Source organism: Asterias rubens, chromosome 5 (genome assembly GCF_902459465.1).
Source record: "Asterias rubens chromosome 5, eAstRub1.3, whole genome shotgun sequence".
NCBI classification, from domain to species: domain Eukaryota; kingdom Metazoa; phylum Echinodermata; class Asteroidea; order Forcipulatida; family Asteriidae; genus Asterias; species Asterias rubens.
Window position 1 is genome coordinate 15,285,173 of NC_047066.1, and position 27,727 is coordinate 15,312,899.

The 27,727-nt window shown below is 39.2% G+C and overlaps 1 protein-coding gene across 1 annotated transcript in view; it reads right to left on the minus strand.

Moving 5' to 3' along the window:
- Positions 1-5,970: 5,970 nt before the first annotated feature.
- The window catches only part of LOC117290547 (protein phosphatase PTC7 homolog), a 30,077-nt gene continuing 8,320 nt past the window's right edge, over positions 5,971-27,727 (minus strand). The window contains exons 2-6 of the mRNA XM_033771983.1: positions 25,336-25,515; positions 17,291-17,486; positions 16,035-16,158; positions 14,189-14,318; positions 5,971-7,779 (exon numbers count right to left, since the gene is read on the minus strand). Coding sequence (XP_033627874.1) covers positions 7,712-7,779; positions 14,189-14,318; positions 16,035-16,158; positions 17,291-17,486; positions 25,336-25,515 — 698 coding nt within the window. The 3' untranslated portion in view covers positions 5,971-7,711. The remainder of the gene's footprint in view (positions 7,780-14,188; positions 14,319-16,034; positions 16,159-17,290; positions 17,487-25,335; positions 25,516-27,727) is intronic.

A 27,727-nucleotide genomic window follows, 5' to 3' on the forward strand; every position in this document is an offset into this window, starting at 1 on the left:
ATTTCACTTTCCAAGAGCTCCAGTGACTGTATGCCTTCTGCAAGCTCTTGAAGTAAATCTTACACAAAATGTGACCCCGTGTGTTGAAACTGAAAATAGAAGTAAAAGACTCATTTGGAGGATTGGAAACAATGATATGATCTGGAATTTTGACGTGGTGTCTGCTTTCAGTCACAAAGTATACAGTATTGGCCATACAGTCTTTTCTTTGTATTATCCGAACCTCGTCTTATATGCAGCGCACTATTTACAAGTACATGTACGAGGATCATAGAGTTATATATAAGAACTAGAGGGCCCACTGATGATGCTGCTTGCACATACGCGAAGGGACCGCAAGGAGACGCGCGCGCCATTCTGTACGAGCATTGAATCTGAAGTACATGTTGGATGCTGTTTTGTCAACTTACAAAATGGCCGCACAAACACACGCTGTTTGATGCTGTTTTGTTAATTTAGAAAATGGCCGCATGCGCACATGTCGGGCCGCGCATATTGGCCAGTGCCCCCTCTAGTTCTTATATATAACTCTATGACGATGATGTATATGTGGACTACGAGTGTGTGGTGATGATTGTACAGAAATAAAGGGTCTATGAAGGGTACCATATTGACAGAATAACAATCGAATTCTAAAATATTGACACTAGTGATTCTACATTCCAAGTACACTGACACTTCATTGTGAAGAACTCAACTAAAGATATTCTGTAGTGTTTATTATTATGCATCATTATGTTCAACAGGGTACATGTAGAAGTTTTAAATTGTTGAAATACTCCTTGGAAAAATTAATTTTGGTTATTACCTAATTATTTTATGGTTTACTTTTCAATTTTGTAATTTGAATGAATGTTATAAGGTTTTATTAAACCCAAATGGATTATCTTTCTTTGGTAAATAATTGTTTGTGAATAGTTTTGTTTGTTTGCATTAGTACCCGACTTTCGTCATCATCTTCCTACAATGTAAACAGGTACAGTCCTCGCATGCGAGTAAAATTGTACCGTGAAGTGCAAAAGTGAGCAGGCCGCGGGGAACACGTCACCAAAAACCTCACAAAATACGTGTATACATGTATATTCAGATGCATGTTTTAGTAGGCTGCCAGTGGAAGTAAAAACTTGAAACTATGGATGGCTTTGTGTTTTCAAACTGTCTTCAGACCCTGGTCTATTGACATCAGATGTCTGTAGTTCAGACAAGGCACATCATATTGGTCTATGGCAATTATATCTGCCGAGTTGAGCCCTAGAACTGCCAAAGTTTTTGACATGGAGAAAAAAAAAACATTCAAAATGAACAACAAAGAAACAGGAGTTGGGTTTTTAGTGGGTTTCTTCCCTACATTTCACCTCCTGTCCTCAATTCGAATCTTGCACCAGAACTTTACAGTGTATTAGGTTTTACAGTGTACTTGATTTTAGGGTTTTCCTCCACTTCAAAAGTGATATTTCTTGATGATGGTCTTCAAGCCTACTGGGCCCACTTTCATGGTTCTGGTTACCGTAAGCACAGAGTCGGCGCTTACGGAAGCAGGGAATTTATTTGAAACGGGTATTTCACAGGTTAGCAGCGAATTTTGGCTTCTGTGCTTGCATACTCCGTGCTACTACATGTAGGCATTCTGCGCTTGCAAGGCTAGCGCAGAAATTCGGCGCTTGCAAGTAAGCGGGGAATCGTGATCGTACATGTAAGTGCAGAATTCGGCGGTAAGCAGAGCCAAGAAATTGGGCCCAGGTTACAGTGTTACAAACATTTATACTGGTTTTGGACAGGCGCGCCAGAGTCATGCCAAACCAAATAGAGTAGGTAGACTAAAATAAATCTTGGTTTCAGACAGGCGAACTCAACATAGCCTTTTACATAGCAACCTCAGCTCATGACAAGATCGACATTTGATACCAAAGCACTCCACTTCAGCAACAGACGTTCTTTAGACATCTAACATGTCCAGTCGCTCTTAATTGTTTCAGATGTCCAACTTTCATGTACTCTGAAACGGGTGTTAGTTACTTCTATAGAATCCTTGGTTTGTTACAAGAAACATTTTATCAATATAAACCACAAGGGAAAATTCACTGGGTAAATTTTGAAATGATTTTTGGGGTCGAGCATAGAATTTAGTAGAGTGGGATTCGAACCAACGACCTCCGGATGAACGTGCCGGCGCTCTACCAACTGAGCCATCTACCCCTATATTGGGGGTGTTCCTATTTTGTCAATATCTTTGTTCGGGGGTGCTAGTCAGAAGCCATACAACTGTTAACTGCCGTTTAGCCAGGGATCATACCAAAATTACGATACAACCTGGGAAGCGGCAGCCAGGGGATCACCTTAAGGGGATGCGACTTTTTGTTTCAGATATCAATATAAACCACAAGAAACTGACTGGGTAAATTTTGAAATGATTTTTGGGGTTGAGCATAGAATTTACTAGAGTGGGATTTGAACCAACGACCTCCGGATGAACGTGCCGGCGCTCTACCAACTGAGTTATCTACCCCTATATTGGCGGTGTCCCTATTTTGTCAATATCTTTGTTCGGGGGTGCCAGTCAGAAGCCATACAACTGTTAACTGCCGTGTAGCCAGGGATCACACCCAAATTACGATACAACCTGGGAAGCGGCAGCCAGGGGATCACCTTAAGGGGATGCGACTTTTTGTTTCAGATATCAATATAAACCACAGGGGAAACTGACTGGGTAAATTTCGAAATGATTTTGGGGTTGAACAAAGAATTGACAAGTCAATTCTTTGTTCAATTCTTTGTTCAACCCCAAAAATCAAGAAACATTTTAAATACATAAAAAAACAAATACATGTAGTCAGACAGTACTAAAAAAGTTTCATTTGCAGACCTATAAGGGTTTATTCAGACAAAATGTTCTAATCCTTGACAACATGTTCAACCAAGACCAGTCTCAGGTTAACAAGCAATTTATAGTCAAGTACAAATTTACAGTTTTTCCATACACAATGCATCCTAACATCACCTCATTTATTTTAAACAAAAAGGAAGGGGGTATTTTATAATAATATAAATATAATTTCTGTAAAGTTTGCAGCTAGAACTGTACAACACAGAAAGATCCACCTCAATCGGGTTTGAATATATTTAAATATATTTCTACATAGTCTTAAGGGCCTCATCATGAGTTTGTGCAGATAACTTCAAAGTGTTTATTTTATTTTATAGATGATCTCCCCGTGAAGGGAACTCTGCAAACTCCCACACAGGGATACAATCGATACAAAAACCAAGCTGGCAACAGCCAATCTCTCTCATACAAACATTGCAATGTTTGTAGATTTCTGGTTTAACGTCTATGATTATGAATGGCACAAATCAACAAATTGTGATTCAGCAACAAGAAGACAAAACTTATTCAAGTCATCATGAAATCAGTGGTTAACTTGGGGGATTCGAACCAACAACCTTGCAGCCTAGAACTCCCCTCCCCCCCCCACCAAGTCCAGGTTTTACCAGTGTAATGATCATGGGTGATACACTTTTCTACAGCCATTCTCCTGAGCAATTCGGAGTTAATATTTCTAGCATTTGGCCTACTGTAAATGACATCATCAATGTATCTCAATTATCTAAATTTTAATCAATTATTCCTTAAAACTTTTAGTCTACCCAGTAGCCAATACATTATTGCCTGAAATAGGGCCCTCTTATAGATTAACCTCCGTCATTAGCCTACGATTACGAGTTGGGGCATGTGATAGCTAATCTGTAGGGGCATTTTTCGTGGCTGATGCGGGTTTTTTTGTGGCTGATGCAGAGGAATAACCGCAATCTCAGACTTGAAATCAAGTCTATGCAGAGGTTAGCATACACATCCCTGACACAGAAGTATCAAAACAGAAACCAAAGATATTATGAAAACCAAGCCTTTGTAAATATTTGGGTTGAAACAAAATAATAAATTACACAAATTACACAAATGTTTTACAAAAATCACAGCAGATATCATCAAACAAAACAAAAAAGGAGTAAAACATAACACATAATAATAATATTTAAATCTTTGCATTGCTTTTGTGTTTTTGTTTGAAAAAAGAAAGAACATAAAATTTACACAAATTCAGATTTCAAAAGATCATGCAACAATTTTACTCTGGCCCTGACACATGAGACAGTTATAATTGTGCAATATAATAATTCAGTATAATTCAGTTACCAGATTTTTCTAGTGTTGGATAAAAAAATGCTTACTGTTAGAGAATAAAGAAACTTTCATACGTGAATTTTTTATATATTTATACCAGTACACAATGACTAGAGAAGTGTTTCCACACAAAAATCCACAATTTGCGAGATCGCCTAAAAAAACTTGGTCTTATTGTAATTTAGCAAATAAATATAAAATAACTATAAACGTCACAAAAATTCTCGCCAATTCTATGCCGTTTCTTTCACAAGTTGGGTTTCCGATGACATTTATAGTGCATTGAGCTAAACAAATACATATCTCATAGTCGTTCCAACTCTTTTGAAAGTTTACATGGTAAGTGATTTAAACAAAACCAAACTTTAATTCGTGTAAACTACATGTAAAGGAAGGTGAATGCATGGATCTTCACTTGACCCTTTTTACTTCTGGAACCGACTCCAACACTGCAGCATTTCTGTGTCCAACATGTAGAATTTCTTCCAGCTGTGGAGAGTTTCCACTAGCCACACAGAAACATAACTGACAATGCTGTATGGTCCAAAGCATTCTAAAATAAAATCTAAGACTTAAGAAAGCCTAACTGATGATGAATTAACTGATGACGAATTTGGAGTCAATAACGCTTGGAAGTTTTATGCAAAAGAGATTGTGAATTAAAGGAACATTACAGAATTGACATTTGCTGGCAGAGTAAGCACTTTATGTAATCCACCATATACATAAACTGACCAATCTGTCGAAGTTTAGGATTGATCAGCCATCTGGGTCACGAGAGAATAGTAAAAAAAACGATTACAAATTTTGCATTGCATCGATGCCAAAACAAAAATGAATAAAACGCTCACTGAGCGATGAACTCCAAACGCGAAGTTAGATTATTTATTTCTCATCAAATATGAAATTTCAGACATAAATATTTCAAGGGATGTTTTCTACTATCATCATCATTAGACCATGTAAGTTTTATGTAAATCTGTGATCTTCACAATTTTTGTTTCATACCAATTCTGTAACGTTCCTTTAAGAAACCCTAACTGATGATGAATTAACTGATGATGAATTTGGAGTCAATAACGTTTGGAAGTTTTATGCAACAGAGATTGTGAATTAAAAACACTTTATGAGAAAAACATACAACTGAAACAATATCAAGTGCAACATTGTAGAGTTTTTTCAAAACGGGAAACAAGGTCATGCCTTGCTGTAAAACTCAATGGTGTATGCTCAATAACTGGCATTATAATTCAACTTTGAAACCTGACTTAGTTTGTAACCTACAGCTTGCATCCATCTTGGCATATTAATTTGTTTTTCAACTGTAAAAAAAAATCGTTTCCAAGAAGCATTGCAGTATATTTTTAAGATGGTGCTTGTGCGTATGGGCCATTTCTGGTTCAATAGGCGATGACCTTTTTCCTACAACCGAGTAACAAAATTGTGCTACCAACATTAATGTGGCTAAGAGTGGAAACAGTGATCCAGGTTAGCATTTACCCCAGCACCCCAGCCCCCAACCCTACAAATACCTGGTGAACCTCTCACACCCCATCCTGCCCCACCCACCACATGTGGGAGACACTGTATAAATAGGTGGCAGCAGACCATAGAGTTATATATAAGAACTAGAGGGCGCAGTGGTGATGCTTCTTGCACAAACGCGATGGGACCACAAGGAAACACACGCGCCATTCTGCACGCGCGTTGAATATGAAGTACACGCTGGAGTTTGTGTTTATTGAACACTGACGCGATGCTGTTTTGTCAACTTACCAAATGGCCGCACAAACACACGTTGTGAGATGCCTGTTTTGTCAACTTAGAAAATGGCCGTCTGCGCGCATGCCCGGTCGCGTATATAGGCCTTTGCGCCCTCTATTAGTTCTTATGTATAACTCTATGCAGCAGACATACACATGTACATGTACATGTATCAGGTATAATTCCAATGGTCTGGAGTGGCCATGTGTATGTTATAAAATGAATAATGGATTTACCCGGGCAGTCTGCTGCCACCTACTTTAATCCCCCAAAAGTCTCCCATTACTTAATAGCTTAGTGAAAGGCTATGTATGTCGATAGTATGCTATTTATTATATATATTTATGATTGTACCTCTACTAGTACAGACCTCTTCATTAAATTAGTGCTTCCCCATAGGGGAAAAAAATACAGGCTGATTAAAGTGTAGACTAGTATAACCTGAGAAAACAAACATCACATTCAGTCCATTTTCCTACTCACACACTTACACGCACACCCACCAAAATGGTCACCATGTCATGCATATCTAGATTGTTATTCACTTCACAAAGTCAGGCCGTGTCCAAAACGGCGACTTCGGCTACAGCTACGGCTAGATCAGCGTATCTGCCAGTGTTGAAGAATAGGCAGACGTAGCTAACTAGCCATAGCTGTAGCCGGAGTCACCGTTTAGGAAATGGCTACCCTACAGGATAATACAGGAACAGGCGGGTAATCATCTACTGTTGGTTACAAATGGGATCATATACATGTACATGTAAGTTTGCTCAGTTTGGATGAGCAAGAGGTTGGGAACTAGACTGAACAGCATTCAAGTACAGTAGGTTGGTCCACAAGCCTGTTGGAATAAGTCTGTTGGAGTACAAGTCTTGACTAAACATGTATGCTGGTCAAAGCCTGTTTGAGCAAGTAACTTGGAGCAAGGTCTGTTGGAGTAAACATATTGGAGCAAGCCTACTGGGGCAAGCCTACTGGGACAAGTCTTTTGGGGAAAGCCTGTTGAAAGAAGCCTATTGGGGCAAGCCTATTGGGGCAAGCCTGTTGAAAGAAGCCTATTGGGGCAAGCCTGTGTTGGGGCAAGCCTGTTAGGGCAAGCCCGTTTGGAGAACCCCGACGGAGTAAGCTTGTTGGAGTACACTTTTTACATTTACATAACATAATAAATGTCCTGTTGGAGTAAGCCCGTTGGAGTAAGTCTGTTTTGCAAGCTGGTGGAAAACAGGCCAGGCCCTGTCCAACCTCAACGACAGCTCTTAAGGACTCCAGTAATCCAAAATGTATATACTCAAGACTCTGCTATGATTTGGTTAGCCTGACCTCCTGCAAATACTACTTGGTTTGGGAGTCGAATCCACCCAAAAGGCTTCAGTTATGTTGGTAAATATGTTTAGTACACCGCACAACCCATTGTCCTTTATACTGTACCCTTCTCAATCCAATACAGTAGATGGTTAAATATGTGGGGAGAACATACATAAAATAATGATGTTGAATCTCTTGAGTTCCTTATGTACATTTTATACCTCACGCCAAATCACACACAGAAGATAAAGTGCGCAGCCAATAGACATTCATCATGTACAGTAGTGGCCATTTTGCTTTGCAACCCCGCAAATGTACAATGTATACAGCCCAGACCGAGGTTGAAAGTACATTTTTAGTCTGGCCCCATACATGTACATGTACAGGTGCTATAACTGCGTACAGGAAACTAGATTGCCCACAGCAAGAAATAGAGCTATGGGTGTAGCCTTGGGCTGTGTGCTATGATGACTCTTCATGTGCATAGCAGACAGCTGAGAGTATTACAGTGATGTCATCTGGTTTTCCTCCTGCAGAAGAAACACAAGAAGTAAAACAAAACATAGAATTGATTAAAGGTATTTTATAAAGTTCAGAAATATCTTGGACAGTTTATCCAGTTTACCTTTGTTCTTTTATTTCTGTTTTCAAATATCTGGATTCGTACAAGTAAGGTCACTAGTCACTGTTTAGAATCCCTTGCATGCCTGATACGTCACAGAAGCAATGAAGGCGATTGTCTCCACGCCCCCTGGTTATTGCCTTGGTGCCCTTGAAATGCTCCAATAGAAACTTACAGTTTCCTCATAGGGTGCCTTTTACCGAGGAGAAAATGTCTTGGTGCCCTGCACTGCCCTTTCCATTTCAAAACACAAAGCAGACAGGCCTACCCTTAACCAAAAATATGCTATAATAATCATGACCAACCAATAATTGTTGTACTCATATTCTCACAAGCTGGAGCATTTCATGCACAAATATTTCATGGGAACTTTTCTACCAAGACCATCTTCATACCATGTACATACACACAATGTACAAGTTATGCATACAGCGGAACATTCATATTTTCAATATTACCAATATTATGCATATCCTTTACCTTTAAAAGTTGCAAAACTAGCTGTATAAAGAAAACACAACAGATTGTTTGTCTGTGATGTGCATCCCTTGGTGTTTGTCAAATCTGGAAGCATTTGAAACAACACAGGATCTGCACTTTGCACACATGTTCAAGTTATTTCCCATGTCACTTCATCCATCAATTGAAGGTCATGATAATAATAACAGCTCATATTACTATCAGCAAAATGTCATTTGACAAGTGTTTGGGTTCTTCGTAGGATTACAACAGCTGTTACTAAGGATCCTTTTTACAAAGTCACACCATGAAGTTAGGTCCAAGACAAATTTCTGATTTGGATATTTTATTTTTATTTGAAACATACGGCAAACATTTGTTATTGTCAAAGACCAGTATCCGCACTCTACACAACCCACGGTATGTGAAAGTTTAAGCTTAAAGGCAGTGGACACTATTGGTAATACTCAAAATAATGATTAGCATAAAACCTTACTTGGTAACGATTATAGTATAAAACATTGTGAGTAACGGCTCTCTCTGAAGTAACTTAGTTTTCGAGAAAGAAGTCATTTTCCACGAATTTGATTTCGAGACTTCAGAATTAGATTTTGAGGTCTCGAAATCAAGCATCTGAAAGCACACAACTTTGTGTGACAAGTGTGTTTTTTCTTTCATTGTTATCTCGCAACTTCGACGACCAATTGAGTTAACATTTTCACAGGTTTGTTACTTTATGCATATGTTGAAGTACACCAAGTGAGAAGACTGGTCTTTGACATTTACCAAGAGTGTCCAGTGTCTTTAATTAATCAGTCATCGGAGTAACAAGAAAATAGTAAAAAATCCCATCACTGTTTTCGGTGTTCCCAAAACTAGATTCTGGACTCTAATACTAATTTGATTTGAGTTGGGCAAAACAAATTTTCGGGTCATTTTCTATCATGACCATCTGTGTATTCAACATGTCCAATGTTATTTTATGGGAAAATATCTTTAAACAAATACATTTTCACTACTTGTATGTATTACCAAAGTTATGCACACCCCTTCAAAGGTAATACATGTACATGTACATTTACATGTATGCACTTCATGGTTGTTGGAGGGGTACATTCATTGCCACCCTCAAGTTTTAAAAACAAATGCCTAAAGTGGCCACAAGTGGCTGATACCAAAATACACTTAGTACAAGTGGCTTGTTACCATTCCTAGGACCCGCAGCAAATCTGGCAATCGCACATTCACTGTAACTGCATCCACAGAATGGAACAACATCCCTTCTTTCATTAAAGCCGCTAAATCCACTGACCAATTCAAAAAACTTCTGAAAACACATCTCTTCCCTGTTTAAGCTTTTCTCTTTTTCTCATGCTTTTCAAACATTGTGTATGTAGCTTTTTCGATAAGTTGTTGTTGTTTTATTGTGCATTTTCAGTTTTTGTAAGCGCTGTGATATAGTTTTCTATGGGGAGCGTTTCTAAATACCTGTTATTATTGTTATTATTATTATCATCATACTACGGGTCGCTTTATACCAACAAATTGCCCACATTTGGTGTAGTAAGCACAAATTTCATGTAAGCAGAGCCATGAAATTGGACCAAGAACTTGAGTCGATTGCTCTAGACCACTCAGCCATGACATGCCTACTTATCATTTCATTTCTCATTCAGACATTCAGCGAGCTGAAGACAGACATCCAGGACCCACATACATGTACATGTACAGCTGCCTAAACCCCAAATAGTGCTTAACAATTTCTTGCTTAGCAGAAATGAGCAGGACACCAGCCATACATGTATATGTTTTTTTGTGCTTAAAGGGCCTGGCTGCATTTGTCATTCTTCTCGTCAAAGTACTTTAAGTGTTATTACTTCCAATTTGAGCAATTACAAGTACCAACAATGCATGGTAACTCTGAACTGTGTCATTATCCATGCTCTCCACACTGCAGTGAAGTTATAATCTACGTTAATCATTGTTAATGGGTTGACTCTAGTGCCGTAGAATTTCTCAAACCAACCATTAAAGGGATGCAGCAATAAGGGGTGAGATTCGGCAAAAGTGAAAAGCTTGAAAAGCATGAAAAGTGAGAGCAAAAGGGACATTGTAGTACAACAATACAACACACATTTTTCAGGCCTTTATGCTGCATTTTCAAAAGCGCAGGGGCACCAAGGCATTTCTTTATAGGGCACCCTATGAGGAAATTGTTAATTTTGACTATAGACCCATTGCATGACGCCACTCTCTCAAAAAGGAGGCAGATCATTGGACAGTAGCCGTTCTCTGGGCGTAAAAACGTGCACCTGACCTCAGCGCACATGTAGCGTTTCGCGTTATGCAAGGGGAGATATTGACTTCTTACACAATTTTAGCCTCCGAACAATGCGCGTAATTTTGGGTGCCAACTCTCTTTTGTGCATGTTTGTATACGATTTTGACACCTAAAATGACACCCAGGATAGGCACATGATGTGAGCACGCTGCACGTATTGCAAGGGGTCTATAGCATTTCAAGGGCACCAAGGCAATGATCAGGGGGCACCGAGGCAATCGCTTTTGTTGCCTCCATGAAGTATCAGGCCTGATTGTCAATGTCTGTTCTTGGCATTACATGTAAGTGGAATGGCGCCTCTTATAACTCCCCATATACATTGCACAATAACATCTGAGGTCATCATGACAATAATCCTTGTTCGACCATAATGATTCAGGTAGAGTCAATGTTCCTATGTGTTAGGCTCCACAGTTATGAAATACCAGTTAGCATGTGCAGGCTGGTCCAGTGGGAATTCTCCACTACATGTACGAGCCCAGTGGTCTTGTGAATTGTCTCGCCAAAATCAAGCTTTAATAATAATAATAATAATAATAATAATAATAATAATAAGACTTGTAATGCGCACATAGGCCTATCCACCCTGCTGGGTGTTCAAGGCGCAGTAAAACCAAAACCAAAACAAAAACAAAACACAACACAAAGAAAAACAGACACATAAAATTATTGGAGTAGATGTTGTGTACATTCCCTTTAATGAGAACACTACAGCTTCTAAACAGACTACACGTTTTCATCTGACGAGTAATGAATTGGCAGAAAATGATTGATGTCCATTAAGCACCGGCAGTGTTGGTCTACTGAAGCTTGATCAGTTCATGCCATTAAAGAAGTGTACCTAGAGTAAATAGTACCTTGATATGCCGTTTAATTTCCAGAGATATTTCTAGCTTGGTTTGTTCCCCCACAAGAGTCAAGATAATGTGCAGACACAAATCAGGGGAAAGGTTTAATTGTACAGCTTGTAACAATTTCAAGAACTTAACTTGTTGGTCAATAGTTCAAAAACAGTTCTTCTATGACTGTGTTTTAAAGGAGCACGACTACTTATGTAGTTCCTTCATAAAGGTAAATTTCCACATTTTCTACTAGCCTTGTTTTAGTCTCTAATTTTCATTTTGCCACTACAGAAATGTTGTTATAAAATTTATTATAACAAATAATGCACAACTTGTTTGCATACTACATGTATCCGATGTTAACAACATTTTGACTTGTGGCAGTGCACCTAAAGGTACCAAGAATACTTAAGGGGGTTGAGTATGGTGAGATTGAACCCTTGCATTTCTGGTTCACATAGCAAGCACACTTGTTTACAGGTTTCCAATTTTAGAGAGCCAATTTTAACTAGCCCAAAGCTTTCTTGTGTTTTTAGCAAGTAACAAAGTCAAAGCCTGTAGATGTCATTCTAAAAGGTTTTGCCGTCCCTTTAAGGAACTGGAAATCAGTCATGGGACTGTAATGAGTAATTGACTGCATATTCATGCGTCATGAAGGGGACTCCCCTATACTGCCAACCATGAGAAATATCAGGAAGTTCCTCTTAAAAGCTTCCCTGGGACGCTTGCCCGACAGCCACTTAAGCTGTAGCAGACACTTCACTCAAGGATCATTAACAAGAGTCTTCCACAATAAATGGAAAAACAATCTCAAAAGCTTTAGTTTATATGAACCTGATACTTGTATCATGGAGCAATAAACTATATTCCATGCTTGTATCAATTGGCCCGACATACATGTACATGTACATTTCATCACTTGAAATACTCCACTACTCTCTTGATTAGGGTCCGACCTATTTTTTGTTTTTAGGAAATAGTCCCATTTGAAATATTGCCTTGTTCATAAAAAAATGAACAGAGCTCTAATTTTGATTATACCTAATTCGGAGTACGCACTTAAAATGTGCACAATTACTGATGAAACATAAATCAGTATCGACTGTTTATTTGATGGCAAGACCACCTCACTTCACTTTTATGATTTTTCTACAAAGACTGTTTGATTGAAAAATAAATGTGTGAAGGGAAGGAATGACAGAACTGTGAATCATCGTTAAAGAGGGGCTCCAACGTCAAAATCAATTTTGTGATCCACTCATTTCCCCAGAAGATAGAGTTTTTATAAAAATGGGAAAAACAACTAAGACGTCTCTAACCTGGGCCCAGTTTCATAGAGCTGATTTAAGCACAAACCTCAGTCATCACAACGTAGGTTTGAATCAAACTCATGCACATGTAGGTCATTGGTTACTGTGTACGCTGTATACCGTACAGTAAATGCTTGTAAACCATTTTAAGGTGCTTCATAATAGGAGACTTTCCAATGCTAGGTGGCAGCAGACATACCGGGTAAATTTCCATTGTTTACGTAGTTCTGAACATGCGAATTATTCTGAGAACAATGGATTTACCCGGTAAGTCTGCTGCCCTCTATCGTCCCAGAAAGTCTCCCATTGGATCTCATAATCCATAACTTCAATGACCTATTATCTTTCTGTAAAAATATATACTAAAGCGCCTGGAGTGCATGTACCTTGTTGGTACATGTAGACATGCGCTATTAGACTTTGATATTAATAATTTTCTCTCTTCAACCAAGTGCACAAATGGGAATCTGTGAGGGCTGAGATGATAGTATTTTGATAAACCCCTTTGTGCCCCTTAAATGCTTTATATTGTTTTTTAACCATTATTTGCTTCTCCTCATACAGGTGTATAACGCATTCTGCAAGGACCCGGAAGGTGACCATGTTTTGAGGAACCCGCTTGAGTTCCACATTTAATTGAGAAATTCAAGGAATGGTTTCAGTGTGCCTAATGAGCAAAGATAATTAATGCACCATTCACATAATTTGATCCAGACTTCATTTCATGTTTCTACCGTCTATGCCTTGTTTCCTAAGGGCTATAACAAACAAAAGTACAGACTCTATACAAATGTACATAGATTTGCACACAACTTACATACATGTACAGGTATGGTCAATGGTATAAAAGATGGTCACAGTGGAAAACCTCTCTTCAAATATTTTTAAACTATAATGTTATAAACATGAAGATTCTTTCAGCTTGTCCAAAACAAAATGTTTGGAAATGGTGAAAACCCAATTTTTTTTTGTTTTTTTCACTATTTTTGTGTGACTCTCTGGTGACTGATTGAACTTTAAAACTATCAACAGGCTTATTTCATACATGTTTTATGTCAGTAACATAAAGTACGGCTACTGGCCCCAATTTTACAGAGCTGCTTAATGACCAGTTTTGTGCTTGCTGTACGATTTTCATTTCATAGCACTGCTAACAGTAAGCAAGATGGTAAGCAATGGTGAACGTGCAAGATGGCCGCCAAGTTTTCTTGCTAACCTGTGAAATACGTTTACATCTTAGCAATTTTTTTTGCTTCAGTAAGCGCGAAAATTTGCTTACCGTTAAGCAGTGCTAAGAAATTGGGTCTTTGACAGGTTTACCAATGCTGTCCCTGTGCTTTAACCCATGTCCATTCCAATACATACCTAAGAATTCCATGCCATTCTCCCTAGCATGCTCAGCAAACGGTGACATATAGTTAGGGTCGTACGCAAACTCCCTCGCCCTCTCTGCAATCGCATTGACCGCACTTTGCATACTACCTAAGGTTTCATCCTGGACAAAATAAAACGCACAAACAAGTTTAAGTAAAGACGATAATAGTGAGAACTGTAAATTATCATCTATAAAAAATAACTAGGCCTGCTACCCTTGTACACACGACTTAAAAACCAAATTGTCAATGTTCTCATTGAAACTGTTTCTTTTTATAAATTAATCTGTTTATTGTTATAAACAATTTCTAGTGTTTTTGTCTGTACTGTTTGAATCAAGCCCAGTTTTAATTTCCCCTTTCTTATCTATAACTTACATCTTATCTTAAAAGGTCTTTAATAAAGGTATGTTAGTCCACAATACCTTTGTGATTTTAATGAGGGGGATCCAAGGTCAAATTCAGTTTTGTGATTCACTCGTTTTGCAATAGAGTCCTTTCGAAAATGGGGCGGGGGGGGGGATTATGCGACATGTAATCACAAAGGATGATTTAATCATAATAAAAAAGTATAATACAATCATAAATTGACAGTGATTGATAGACAATGTTGCAAGGTAGTAAAACAATTACATGATTAATCAGGAATTGATCAGTATATATTGAATAAACAAATACAAATCAAATGCACAAAAATGTTGTTTAAATGCACACTGTGTTAAGTATACATACATGTACATGTGCATTGTACACTGTAATCACATAAAACCAAAATGCACATAAATACAATTCAAATGCCCATAAATAAACATGTAATACAGTTAATATAACACATTAATTTAAATGTACAAATACAAATCAAATGCACGTCAATATAGTTTAAAAACATAACACATAAATTCAAATGCACATAAATACAATAAAAATGCACATAATACAGTTTAAAAAATATATAACTCATATGTTTAAATGCACATAAATACAAATCAAATGCACATATAAAATAGAAATTAAATTCACAGTACATAAAAACCTTGCATGTTGAAGGCAAATTTACAAAATATGAGGCATGAAGTTTAATGATTTCACACCACTGTTACTCCCAGAACATTGACCATAGGAACCCCAAAACCGGTTTCCTTAACAATTTACGAGACTAGCCAAATAAAAAATGTCAACACCAATGAGTACCAATGCGTGCGTTTGTTTAGCTTCCCTAGGTCAACCCAGGTCTTCCCCCGGTGCGTTAGAATAGCTTTGACGTCATTCCAGGGGCTCACCCTGGTCAACCCCGGTCAACCCCAGTGCCCTGTTGTGGAGTGGGTCACTTGGGGGTTGGCCCCAGGTGCATGAAGAGCGGTGAGTGATCGTTCGTTTAGCTATTGTCAGGGGCTCACCCGAGTGAGCACCGCGGGGTAGACCCAGGGAAGCTAAACGAACGCACCCAGAATGTACTATGAGCTTCAGTGGATTCTCCTTTCCACAATCTAGCACCAGCATGACCAAAGATCAGCATTTAGCTCTGGTTGTGCCCTCACCGGTACATCCGGTTATGCCTTCACCAGTACATGCCCTCATCGGTACCCACCCCCTCCCCTCCCCGCCATAGCCTTTAAAGGCCCGGTCACACAGGCTCCGATAACGAGAACGAAAACACGAACGATAAAAATGCATGCCCTTGATTGGTTGAATTGCTCCACGCAGAATACGCACACGCTTATTCAACCAATCGGGGGGCGTGCATTTTTAACATTCTCGTTTTTCGTTCTCGTTATCGGGGCCTGTTTGACCGGGCCTTTACCCCCACCCTATCCAAAATCTCATCCCTCCCATCCTACCTTGATTTTGGCTAGTTCCTTTAGAATCAGACTCTCTGGCATGTTATCAAACAAGCCATCAGTGGCCATCAGGACTATGTCGCCAACTTTGATTGGGACGCTTGAACTCGAAGCAGACTCGGGACTAAAACACAAAACAAATCAATCAATCAATGTAAAACTCCTAAAATCTCTAATGTTTAAATTAGATTTATTCTATAATTTCTATGTTATGTTTGAACTTTTTTCTTGTCAAATTATCATGGATACCAGCACTATAGATAATATATTGTTTAAAACACCCCGCGCTGGTTGGCACGTCAACCAAATGTTAGCACAGATGCTTTGAAAGTGTCTTATGTTTTTTCCGGGAGGAAAACCGGAGGGCCTGAAGAAAACCAGTGCTCACATGCATGGCCTTTAGCCAGGAATATAACCAATGGTGAGGCTACCGCTTTACACACAAGCCATCCATGGCAACCTATGTAAATAGCGCTAAATGGCAATGATTGTAGCAACTGTCAATGAGTTACCTTTGGAACGCTAGGTGGCAGCAGACTTACCTCGTAAATCCATTGTTCTTGGAAATGTGCGCATGCTTAGAACAAAGCAAACAATGAAAATATACCTAGTAAGTCTGCTGCCACCTAGCGTTCTAAAGTCTCCGGTTGAGACCATTAAACACAAACAGTAGGCTCAAACATAGCTAGCCTGAACGTCTGACGCCATTCTTCGAGGCTTGTGAATAACACCAGAGACCAGCATCAAAAACTGGCGTGTAGTTTGACCTTTGACCTCCCTCATTTCACATTGAGATACGCAACGACAGGCGGCAGTACTGCATGTACTGTTCGGGCATGGAAAGCTCATGTCACTGCACGGATCCAATGATATCATTGTATCCAATGGAATCACTGGATCCAGCGACGGGGGACCAGTCTTTATCCTTGCGGATAAAGACAGGGGCCTACTCTAACACATAGCCTGAACATCTGACGTCACACTTCGAGGCTTGTGAATTACGCCATAGAGTGGCCTCTAGCCTAGGTCAATCCCCGTCCATTTGCACCTTTCACCTAGATTCATATGCAGACGACCGCAAGTGCAGCTGCCAAATGTCACCTCGGACCAATCAAAACACAGACATAGAAAGCTTACGTCACTGCAGATTTATCCAATGAGATGATTGCATCCAATGAAATCACTGGTTCTGAAAAGCAGATACCTGTCTTTATCCTAGCGGATAGAGACAGGGGCCCAGTCTAGCTCAAACATACCTGTCACTAAGAATTGTGTTCAACCCTGGTGGCGCTATAGATAGCTGGAAGGGTGTATTGAAGTAATGTTGCTGTTCCTCCGATCGATGCACTACCTTACCCCCTCGCACAACCAGAAAACCTGAGTCTCCTAGATTGGCTGAGTGTAATGTCTGCTTCTCATTATCGATTATTATTATACAAGCTGTACTGCTACCTGTAGGTGTGAAAACAGTAAACAAAGATGTTACTGAAAAAGAAATAGAAGAAAGTTTACAAAATACAAGTCAGGTGAAAATATAATTAAAGGGAAGGTACAGTGTACACGTTTGATAATTACTCAAAACAAATATTAACTTAAAAACTTACTTGGTAACAAGCATTGGAGAGCTGTTGATAGTATAAAACATTGTGGGAAACGACTCCCTCTAAAGTAATGTAGTTTTTGAGAAAGAGGTTATTTCTCACTAAAATAATAAATCACTTCTAGCTAGAAATCTTTTATTCCTATCTGAAAGCACACAAATTAGTCCAACGGGTGTTTTTTCTTTCATCATTTTCTCGCAACTTCGATGACCGATTGAGCCCAAATTTTCACAGGCTGGTTATTTCATGCATATGATGGGATACACCAAGTTGGAAGACTGGTCTTTGACATTTACCAAATGTGTACCTTCCCTTTGAAGGCAATATACATGTACCTTTGTTCCTTCAAACCGTTTGATTGTTTTAATCATATACTAAAATGTACCCTGTAGGCCACACAGTAAAACCAAAAGGTGGTCATGTTTTTGATATATTGCCTAAAATCCGGAGTGGAAATGTCCGCGCAGGAAAATAATCCCTATTGACCCCTTGCGCGTGCGTCACACATGGCGACTAATGCCATGCTCACCATGTTGGTGGTCAACAGGTTTACGTGTAAACACCGCGTCGCCTAAAATGCGCACTCACATGTAACTGAATAACACACGTTGACATTGACCACCAAAATGGCGCATCCAAGACTATTCTGATGATGACGTCAGGTGAATTGGGTCAATACAGAACAAACAATCATTCAAATTGTGGGGATATGTATAAACTGATATCATTTTACATTTACCACATTATTTCGGAGTGAACTGTTTAACAACATGCTTTATAATATCCAAGCTTCTGTAGGCTTCTTTACATAGCAAGTTCTTATTGGCATTTTTTTATTTTAAGAGTGATCAGAGCCCAATTTCATAGAGCTGCTAAGCACACAAATTTGCTTAGCATGAAATTTTTTCCTGGATAACAACAGGTTTACCAACCAAATTTTAATTTGTTGCATATTGCTTGTTACTGGTATTTAGCTGTTGTTTGCTTATCCAGAAAATCATGTGTAATATGGTTGGTAATCCTGTTTTCATCAAGACAGAAATGTCATGCTAAGCAAATTTTTGTGCTTAGCAGCTCTATGAAATTGGGCCCAGGTGATTACCAAAGGTGTACACCTTCCCTTTATTTAGCTTTCCAGATTTTGTGCAGTTCAAATCACATTTTTTTTTAGATTTACTTTCAAAATATTTCATGCACAGCATCCACAGCCCCCCACCCGGCCATACTGCAGTCTACACCAAGGTAAAGATAGAGTATACATCCAACTTCACCATTGAAAGGATTTTAATAATGCCTTGTACAATTCAAGACATGCCAGAATTTCCACTCAGTCCCTGCTCATCATCTGACAGTGATTTATTGCTTGAGATTTTCATTTTAAAATTGGGGGGGGGGGGGCTTGAGTTTCTTCCTCGCTCTAAAAACAAAAACACCCCTGGATGATCACTCAGCAGTGTCAGAGGGAAGATTGGGCTTTCATTCGTTTGGGCTAGATGCAGTAGTAGACTTTAAAGGCACTGGACACATTTGATAATTACTCAAAATAGCATAAAAACTTACTTGGTAATGAGTAATGGAGGAGAGCTGTTGATAGTTTAAAACATTGTGGGAAACGGCTCTCCGAAGTAACCTAGTTTTTGAAAAAGATGTAATTTAACACTAAAATAATAAAAGACTTCTGGCCAGAAGCCTTTTACTCCTATCTGAAAGCACACTTATTGGTACAACAAGGGTGTTTTAAATTCTTTCATCGTTTTCTTGCAACCTCAATAACCAATTGAGTCCAAATTTTCACAGACCCGTTGGGATACACCAAGTGAGAATACTGGTCTTTGACAATTACCAATCGTGTTCAGCGCCTTTAATAGTCCAATCTATGAGCACTGACATGGATAGGTTTATTGATAGAATCTCTTCTATTTGTCTGGATTCAAGTACTGAACACATTTAACGCTGGTCATTGCCAGTTAATTAAACACTACTAGAAATCCGACTCCTATATGATATTCAACCTCAGGACATGCCTGGGGTAAATAACAACTCTACTGTAACCCAATGACCATTTTAGATTTGTGGTTAATTTCGAATGAAAAATTCACTCGCGCTGTGATGCTGTTTTGATCTTCAGCAAGGGTAGCCAATTGCAAGGAAAAGGCTACATGTACCTTGCAAAAATAGTAAAACAGTCAAAAGCCCTGTTCGCATTGGACTTAATTTGGGTAAACTAACCGAGCATGGGTTTTTTACCAATTTTAAGTCCAAAGAAGATTGGGCTTTCGTTATTTAGCTAGATGCAGTTAGGGGACTTCAATAGTTCAATCTATGAGCACTAACATGTATCTGGTTTGATAAAATCTCCTCCATTTGTCTGGATTCAAGTACTGTACACACTTTACGCTGTTCATTGCCAGTTAATTTAACACTACTAGAAAACGACTCCTTTATATGATGCCTGGGGTAAATAACAACTCTACTGTAACCCAATGACTATTGTACATTTGTGGTTAATTTCAAAAGAAATATGCACACTTATGCTATGATGCTGTATTGGATCTTTTTAAAATTGCAAGGAAAATGCTACTTTCCAAAATTTTCTAAGGAAATTCAAAAAATAAAACTCAGTCTTACAAGGTACATTATGAAATATGGGACCAATTTATGTTGCACCTTGTGACTTGTGAAGGCTCATAAGGTGCTGCGGCGCATTCAGCAGCCAGTGACAGAACACTTGTCCCCGGTCAGCAGCCAGTGACAGACGCAGCCAGAGACAGAACCCTTGTCCCAAGTCAGCAGCCAGAGACAGAACACTTGTCCCCAGTCAGCAGCCAGAGACAGAACACTTGTCCCCAGTCAGAAGCCAGAGACAGAACACTTGTCCCCAGTCAGCAGCCAGAGACAGAACACTTGTCCCCAGTCAGCAGCCAGAGACAGAACACTTGTCCCCAGTCAGCAGCCAGAGACAGAACACTTGTCCCCAGTCAGTAGCCAGAGACAGAACACTTGTCCCCAGTCAGCAGCCAGAGACAGAACACTTGTCCCCAGTCAGCAGCCAGAGACAGAACACTTGTCCCCAGTCAGCAGCCAGTGACAGAACACTTGTCCCCAGAAGAACCTCTTTGCTTAGAGATCAGTGTCAATGGGGTCTGCATGGTAAAAAGTGTCCTACTTAGTGTAAACTGGAACTCTCCTGATCAAAAACAACAGAGCACTGTCAGGTGCTCTTAATCGCTTAGCCACAACACGCCGCAAAGGGCCAACTTTCCAGAAATTTTTCAGAAAACTTCCTGAGAAATTTGCCCTTTATGAAAGTCAGGAATTACATTGGAAAGAGTAGAGACTGTCACGGCTCAGCGGTCATTTATTGCAGGAACTCAAGTTCTGGTGTCACCAGAGTGTGGGTTCTGTTCATTTAAAGCATGTCAAGGCACTTGTGTCTTTGAGCAAGACACTTCACCACAATTGTATTGACCTTCATGGGACATTAAGCCATAGATCCACTAAGTTGTGTAATGCACTCAAAAAGATATATTGTAAAGAAGAGCTTGCCGCAGTGTTTCTAGCAAGGTTGGCTGCAGATTGCGCTGCATCACCTTGTAAACCCCAAGGCACAATAAAAATAAAAAATAGTTGATCGTCCCCGCCCGCATCCTTTTTGTGGGGGATTTTTTTTTTTTTTTTTACTCCATCTTTTCAAAATGACTGGCCTAGGAGCTTTTTCTGAATCTAACGTGATGCTCTCGAACATGTGTAGTGTATGCCTACCAGCAAATCTTTTTAACGAGACGAAGTCGAGGTAAATTATAAAGAACCAGGCCTCGGCGGGTTTAAACCACTAGTTGGAAACCGATTAAACACACTTTAATTCCCATTCATAAATGACTTTTTGGTCAAAAACATCATCACTTTTTGGTAAAAAAGTAAAATAAATGCAAAAATTATCATTGTAAATGATTTCTTTCAACACAACACCCCTCCAGCTATGAAATGATAAAGCCCTCCGCCGCCCTTGGGTAAACAACTCCTTATAAGGGAATGCTGTGTGCGTCGCGCATATCGCGTGATGTGGCACAACTGTTTCAGCCGTTGCTCTCGACCAATAGGAATGAAGAAACTGTCTTATAAGAACAGGTGCAAGGTCCGTGTCACGCCCATGAATTAACACTTTTTACTGGTCATAAACAAAAGGTTTATACACACCCACGTGACGCGCTCTCCACCACAAAGAATAGCGAAACTGTCTGAGGTATTTATGAATGTAAATTTAAAGTTTAAAATGTATAATTTAATTTAAATAATATATTGTAGCAAAAATAGATTAGTCTTATTGTGGTAATGAAACCAATGGTGCACCTCAAAAGTGAACTGAATCACTGTATACTGGTATAAGAGATGTTAAATTTGCATCGGGAATAAAGAATGTTAATTTTGGTTTTTACCCATACACCAATGTGTGTTAGCACTGTATACTCAGTACTTTCCCGAGTCTTGTGAAAAAAATATCACAGGCATGTTACTCAGGTGGGATTCGAACCCACGACCCTTGCAATTCTAGAGCAGTGTCTTACCAACTAGACTACCGAGGTTTCCCGGTAGCTAGAGACAGTTCGAATCCTATGTTTTGGCAGCGGGTACCGCAACGATATAAGAGATGTTAAATTTGCATCGGGGATAAAGATTATTAATTTTGGGATAAAGAATATTAACTGTAGTTTGCGAGCCTGAGGAAACCTGCATTGATCTTCAAATCAACCTGACAACAGTATGGTCCTTTGAGCATTGTAATATGTACAGCAAAAAACACACTATCCGTGTACATGTGTTAGGTCTATGCAATCTACAGTCCATTATCTGGCACATGTTGTACCTTCCATCTTTAATTAAGACAATTTGTACAGGTGTAAAATGTCTATGGAAATATATAGTGTACCTTGAACATTCAATGTACGTACATGAAAGTATATTACATAAGAGTGCATATTACAGTTACACAAAAAGTCTCCAATGTATGTACGAAGAATTGGATTCTTGAATATTTGAAGTCACAATTATACTTGTATTGAAGTGAAGCCTGTACCACATGCACTGTGCTGGTGATTTGTAAAAAATTAAATAAAAAACATTGTGTGCAATTTTTCTATAAATGGCCGTCTTTTGGCAGAAGGAATAAAAGGTCCAAGTAATTTGCACTTCTGTCTAATGGAATGTTGGTCAATTCATTACTCGGTGTCGTGTGAAAGCTTGAGAAAACTCTGAAGCATGAGATGAGAAGTAAACAATTTGCGCTCGTAAAATTTGTCACATAGAAACTTGGGTGTTTCCTGGGGGGGGGGGGGGGGGGGGGGGGCTCTGTGTGAAAAATTCTAACGACACCTTTTCCATCACTAAAGCTCTATTTAATTCAGTGGACACAGATATGTGATGCTGCCTATACTAGCTGCCAGTGTAACTATTGACACAAGATAATGTACTGTGGTTTGCCCATGAGTGCCACTTCACAATCGCTAATGCAATCTGCCTCACAGGCAAGAGTAATTAAAAAATCACTCTCTCTCTGTCTCATTTACATGTTTAAGTCTTTCCATCATACCGAGGTATCTGTGTAGAGATGAACAAACGCACTAGGCTAGCATTGGCATCATTCCGCCACCATCCTAAAGATAAAATGCTGATGAAACGATGCACAGCTATAATGTGGCAGCAAACAACCATGTATAAGGCACCTTCATCCAGTGCCATCTTGTGAACATGGTCATTTATATTTTTCGTATAAAACCCTATTTGGGGTTTTGCTACAATGCACATGTAAAGGAATGGTCAACACTTGTATCAGGCTAAAAAACACTGAATAATTTCTATCTCAATATGGGAGTTTCTTTCCTAACTGTATGCTGATTTAACAACCACATGTGTAGGCACGATGCCCCATGGCCGTTGCCTTGGTGCCCCTTAAAATGTTTAACCGCCAAAAGTAGAATTTGCCCTTTAGGCAGTTAGGATGGTCAACTTGTACGTAGTACTGGATGAACATTAATATGGGCCGATTTCACAAAGATTTAATATTGATCTACATGTAATTGCAAAGCAATCTGAATTGCTAAGCAAAGTGTGATGTCACAAATCACCATCGTGATACTGACAACTCACCTTCATCTGAATCTTACTGATAGTATTTTGTGAAACCAAGCCCCTGCTCCAATAATGTTCATATTCTGCTGAAACAAAAGACACGCCGAGTTCAACAAATATCAAGAACAGTGATCTTAATTGTTTCTGAAATCTACGGATGCTTTCTTTACCCAAATTATTGTTTATCACTTGAAATGTAGAGTTTTTCCTGTATAGCTGCAGCTGTCGTGGCCGAGCGGTTAGGAGCACCGGATTCAAGCTCTGGTGATCGATCAGAGTGTGGGTTCGAATCCCGGTCGTGACACTTGCTACGTAAAATTGGGAAGGTAGTGCTTTCTGCTCTACTGGCCAGGCTTCGGACTGATGATACCCAAGCCTACATCTGTATGGACTGTAAAAGGGGTAACCCTGTTTCAGCCCTTGGAGTAGGTGGCAACACCCTCTGGAAAAAAATAATTGTAGCCCACACCTTGAAGTGGCCTTCAGGCCTTGTATGTCTGGCGAATTGCATAATTTTTTTTTAAAACATCATTAAAAGTGCATTACTAAACTCCCAAAGGTCTTGTGTGTGAACGTTCTTGAAACGTGCAAGGAACCTGAAAAATGACTTTATAAATGTGCACCATACATGATCATAAGTTTGTTGTCAGTTCCTTTATATGTCATAATATTGACATGTAGTTCCTTCCTTTAAGCACGGAAATGAAACCTGTACAATTTCCTTTCTATGTAGTTGGTTTGTTCGCAGCCCTTGGCCTAATAACCAGCCATGTGGCTTGGGTAGTGTTAGACTCCGTCTGAATTGGCGGCTGTAACTAAGGCTAGTTTGCCAAGTCAAGTATAGGACTTACTACCGCACTAGCAACACCCTATAACTACAGTCATTATAGCCGCCAAATCCGATACGGCTTTACAATCTAGGCACAAATTCATAGAGCAGCTTAACAGTTGATTTTGGGCTTAGGGCACGATTTTTCCATTTCATAGCGCTACTAACCGTAAGCCCACAAAAAAGCATGCTACATTGTACAGGCATGCAACTGCCTTTTTCAAAGGCACAACGCAAGTGCGGAGCGAGGCAGCCCAAACGCCACGGGACATGAGACCAACAATGGTACCCTAGAAAATGTTGAGGTTTATTATGCTCTTAGGTGCATTTTTAGCATGTACTAGGCTTATTTTACATGATTGTACAAGGCTAAAAAAAACCAAAAAAACACGGAATTCCACGAATTGCGGAAGAGTTGCATGCCTGATTGTAGATGTAAACTTCCGACACTCAGTAACGTTCTCAGATTGTGTATCTTGTACAAACGTTTTTTCTGCGTGGACACACTCACTCTGGACTTCCGGCGAAATCTCAAAAACGTGAAATTTCCACATGTTACTATAGGATTAAAACAATCGAACGGTTCCGAAATCCGAAGGTATACTTTGCCTTTAACCAGGTACATGTATGAATCGATGCTTAAACCTTCCGGTGATTCTCACTGATGCATGTACAGATAAAGCCACAGAGGATGTGATTATGACAGCCTCACATTCCAATCCAAGTGTGAACAAGGCCAATTTACCTATAGATGGAGATTTGCTCTCTAAGAGTTCTTTATAACTAGTTGCTATGATTGCTACTGGAGATTGTGCATTGAAGTTGCCGAGTCGTACGAGTCTCTCGCAGGCTTTCATGAGCTGACCCGGGAACTGGGAGGGATCGATTCCGTAGTCTCGCCAACCTCCAACGCCATCGGCGACACCTGCATAAACGAACAGAACCAGAATGACAAGGAAATTATTTCATCAAATCAAAAGCGATCAAAAAGTACACCACTAAGGGAAACCTGACTAGGTAAATTTCTAAGGATTTGGGATACATGTAGAACAAAGACAATTTTACTCTAGTGGGATTTGAACTAACCATCTCCGAATTAACATGGCGGCGCTCTCTCAAGGATTTGTTTCGTGACCAGCATTTGAACCCTCCACCCAATGTTTAAGCCACCAGAACTTGAGTCCGGGGCACCAGACTGGTCGGCCATATGATTTATTTATTTTTATGAGATTTTGCCTAATATCACAAGGCCGGACAGCCACTTTAAGATACTGTAGGGGTATACACTGGTTTCATGATTTGGGATGTCAACCCATAACTGTCCCCAGGGTCGTGTTGCCTACATGTACATTGTAGTCCTGAGGCTGAAACAGGGTTTCCCCCTTCAAAGTTGGTGTTCATGTATTGCGTAGGATAATATCGAACCTGGCTGGTACTGTAGTATACATTAAAGGAAAACTTTGCCTTGGATCAGACGAGTTGGTCTATAAAAAGCGTTTGAAACCGTTTGTTATGAAATGCATATGATTAGAAAGATGTTTTAAAAGTAGAATATAATGATCCACACAATTATCAAAATTGCACGGTTTTCATTTTCATAAATGGCCGACCATGTTAGTCGACGAGGTAAAAAGAAAACCACGCAATTTCCAGGCATATTTGTGTAGATCATTGTATTCTACTTTTACATCTTTCTAACCATATCGATTTTATAACAAACGGTTACAGAACGCTTTTCAAAGACCAACTCGACCGATCCAAGGCAGCGTGTTTCTTTAACTGTGTACATTTGTATAACATGTACAGTATACTATACTGTATTATACTGCACATTTACATGTTGCATACTACAAATACCCAATCAAATTGGGCATGAGGCATATGCCACATATTGTACAAGTATGTAATCTCATTTCATAAATTTCCATAAATATTTTTAGAGGCGAAGGGAAATGGTGGTACTACAGGATGAAGGATGGTTAATAGATCAGTCTTTGGTGATTTAGCTCAAAAAGATAGGGTTAAGGGCAACAACAAAGTTCATACATGCAATGCCAAGGACAGAGTATTCATTGTGCATAATATAGTGCAGAGATATTGATTGAATAGCGCATCCTGATACCTAATCTTGTCAGCACAATTCAGCTGGTGTATTGGAAATCAATAATGCGAGAATTACTTCAGGACACCAAGCTTGGTGCATATTGACATGTAATCAAATGAGGCATGCATAGAAAATTACACTCGAAGTGGAAAAAGCAAATAAATAAACCTGCAAGGAATAGGCTGCTATGTATTGACTGTGGTTTTACAATACACTGTTTGGTCTATTGGGGTCACGGTTCACTCCATACAAGTTCATCCACACTTGTTGTGTACTGGCAAACCATAGGCATACTCAATAAACTGCCCTGGTAACCAACAACAAAGCCATCCAGTTTAGAGTAGAAAATCAACAAATTGTACCATAGTTAGTACACAACGTACTAATTTATAAGCTCAAGTTCATGCTTTTGGATTTTAATTTCAGGAAAGTGTTTTACCCTCTCAAAGATGACATTCCAGGCCTGTCATATTCAAGACATTGTAAACATGGATTACTTTTTATTGTCTGAAAACCCTACTCTCTGATTCATGTACATAATATAAAATTCAGGTTCCATTTTCCATCAATGTTCATACGTACAATGCAGTGTAGAAGCTCAAGACCCTACATTATTTTTGCCTGCGTATTACGCACTACAGTTTAAAGGCACTGTACATGTTTGCAAGTTGCACGTTTGGTAATTGTCAAAGACCAGTGTTCTCACTTCATAAGCATAAAAACACAAGCTCAATTGGTCACCTAAGTTGCGAGAAAATTATGAAAAAAAAAACACCCTTGTTGGACAAATTTGTGTGCTTTCAGATAGGATTTTAGTGAAAAATTACCTTTCTCAAAAACTACGTTACTTCAGAGGGAGTCATTTCCCACAATGTTTTATACTATCAACAGCTCTCCAATACTCGTTACCAAGTCAGTTTTTAAGCTAATACTTGTTTTAGTAATTACAATGTACCAAACGTGTACCTTCCCTTTAAAGGAATGTTACAGAATTGGTAAGAACAAAAATCGTGAAGATCACAGATTTACATAA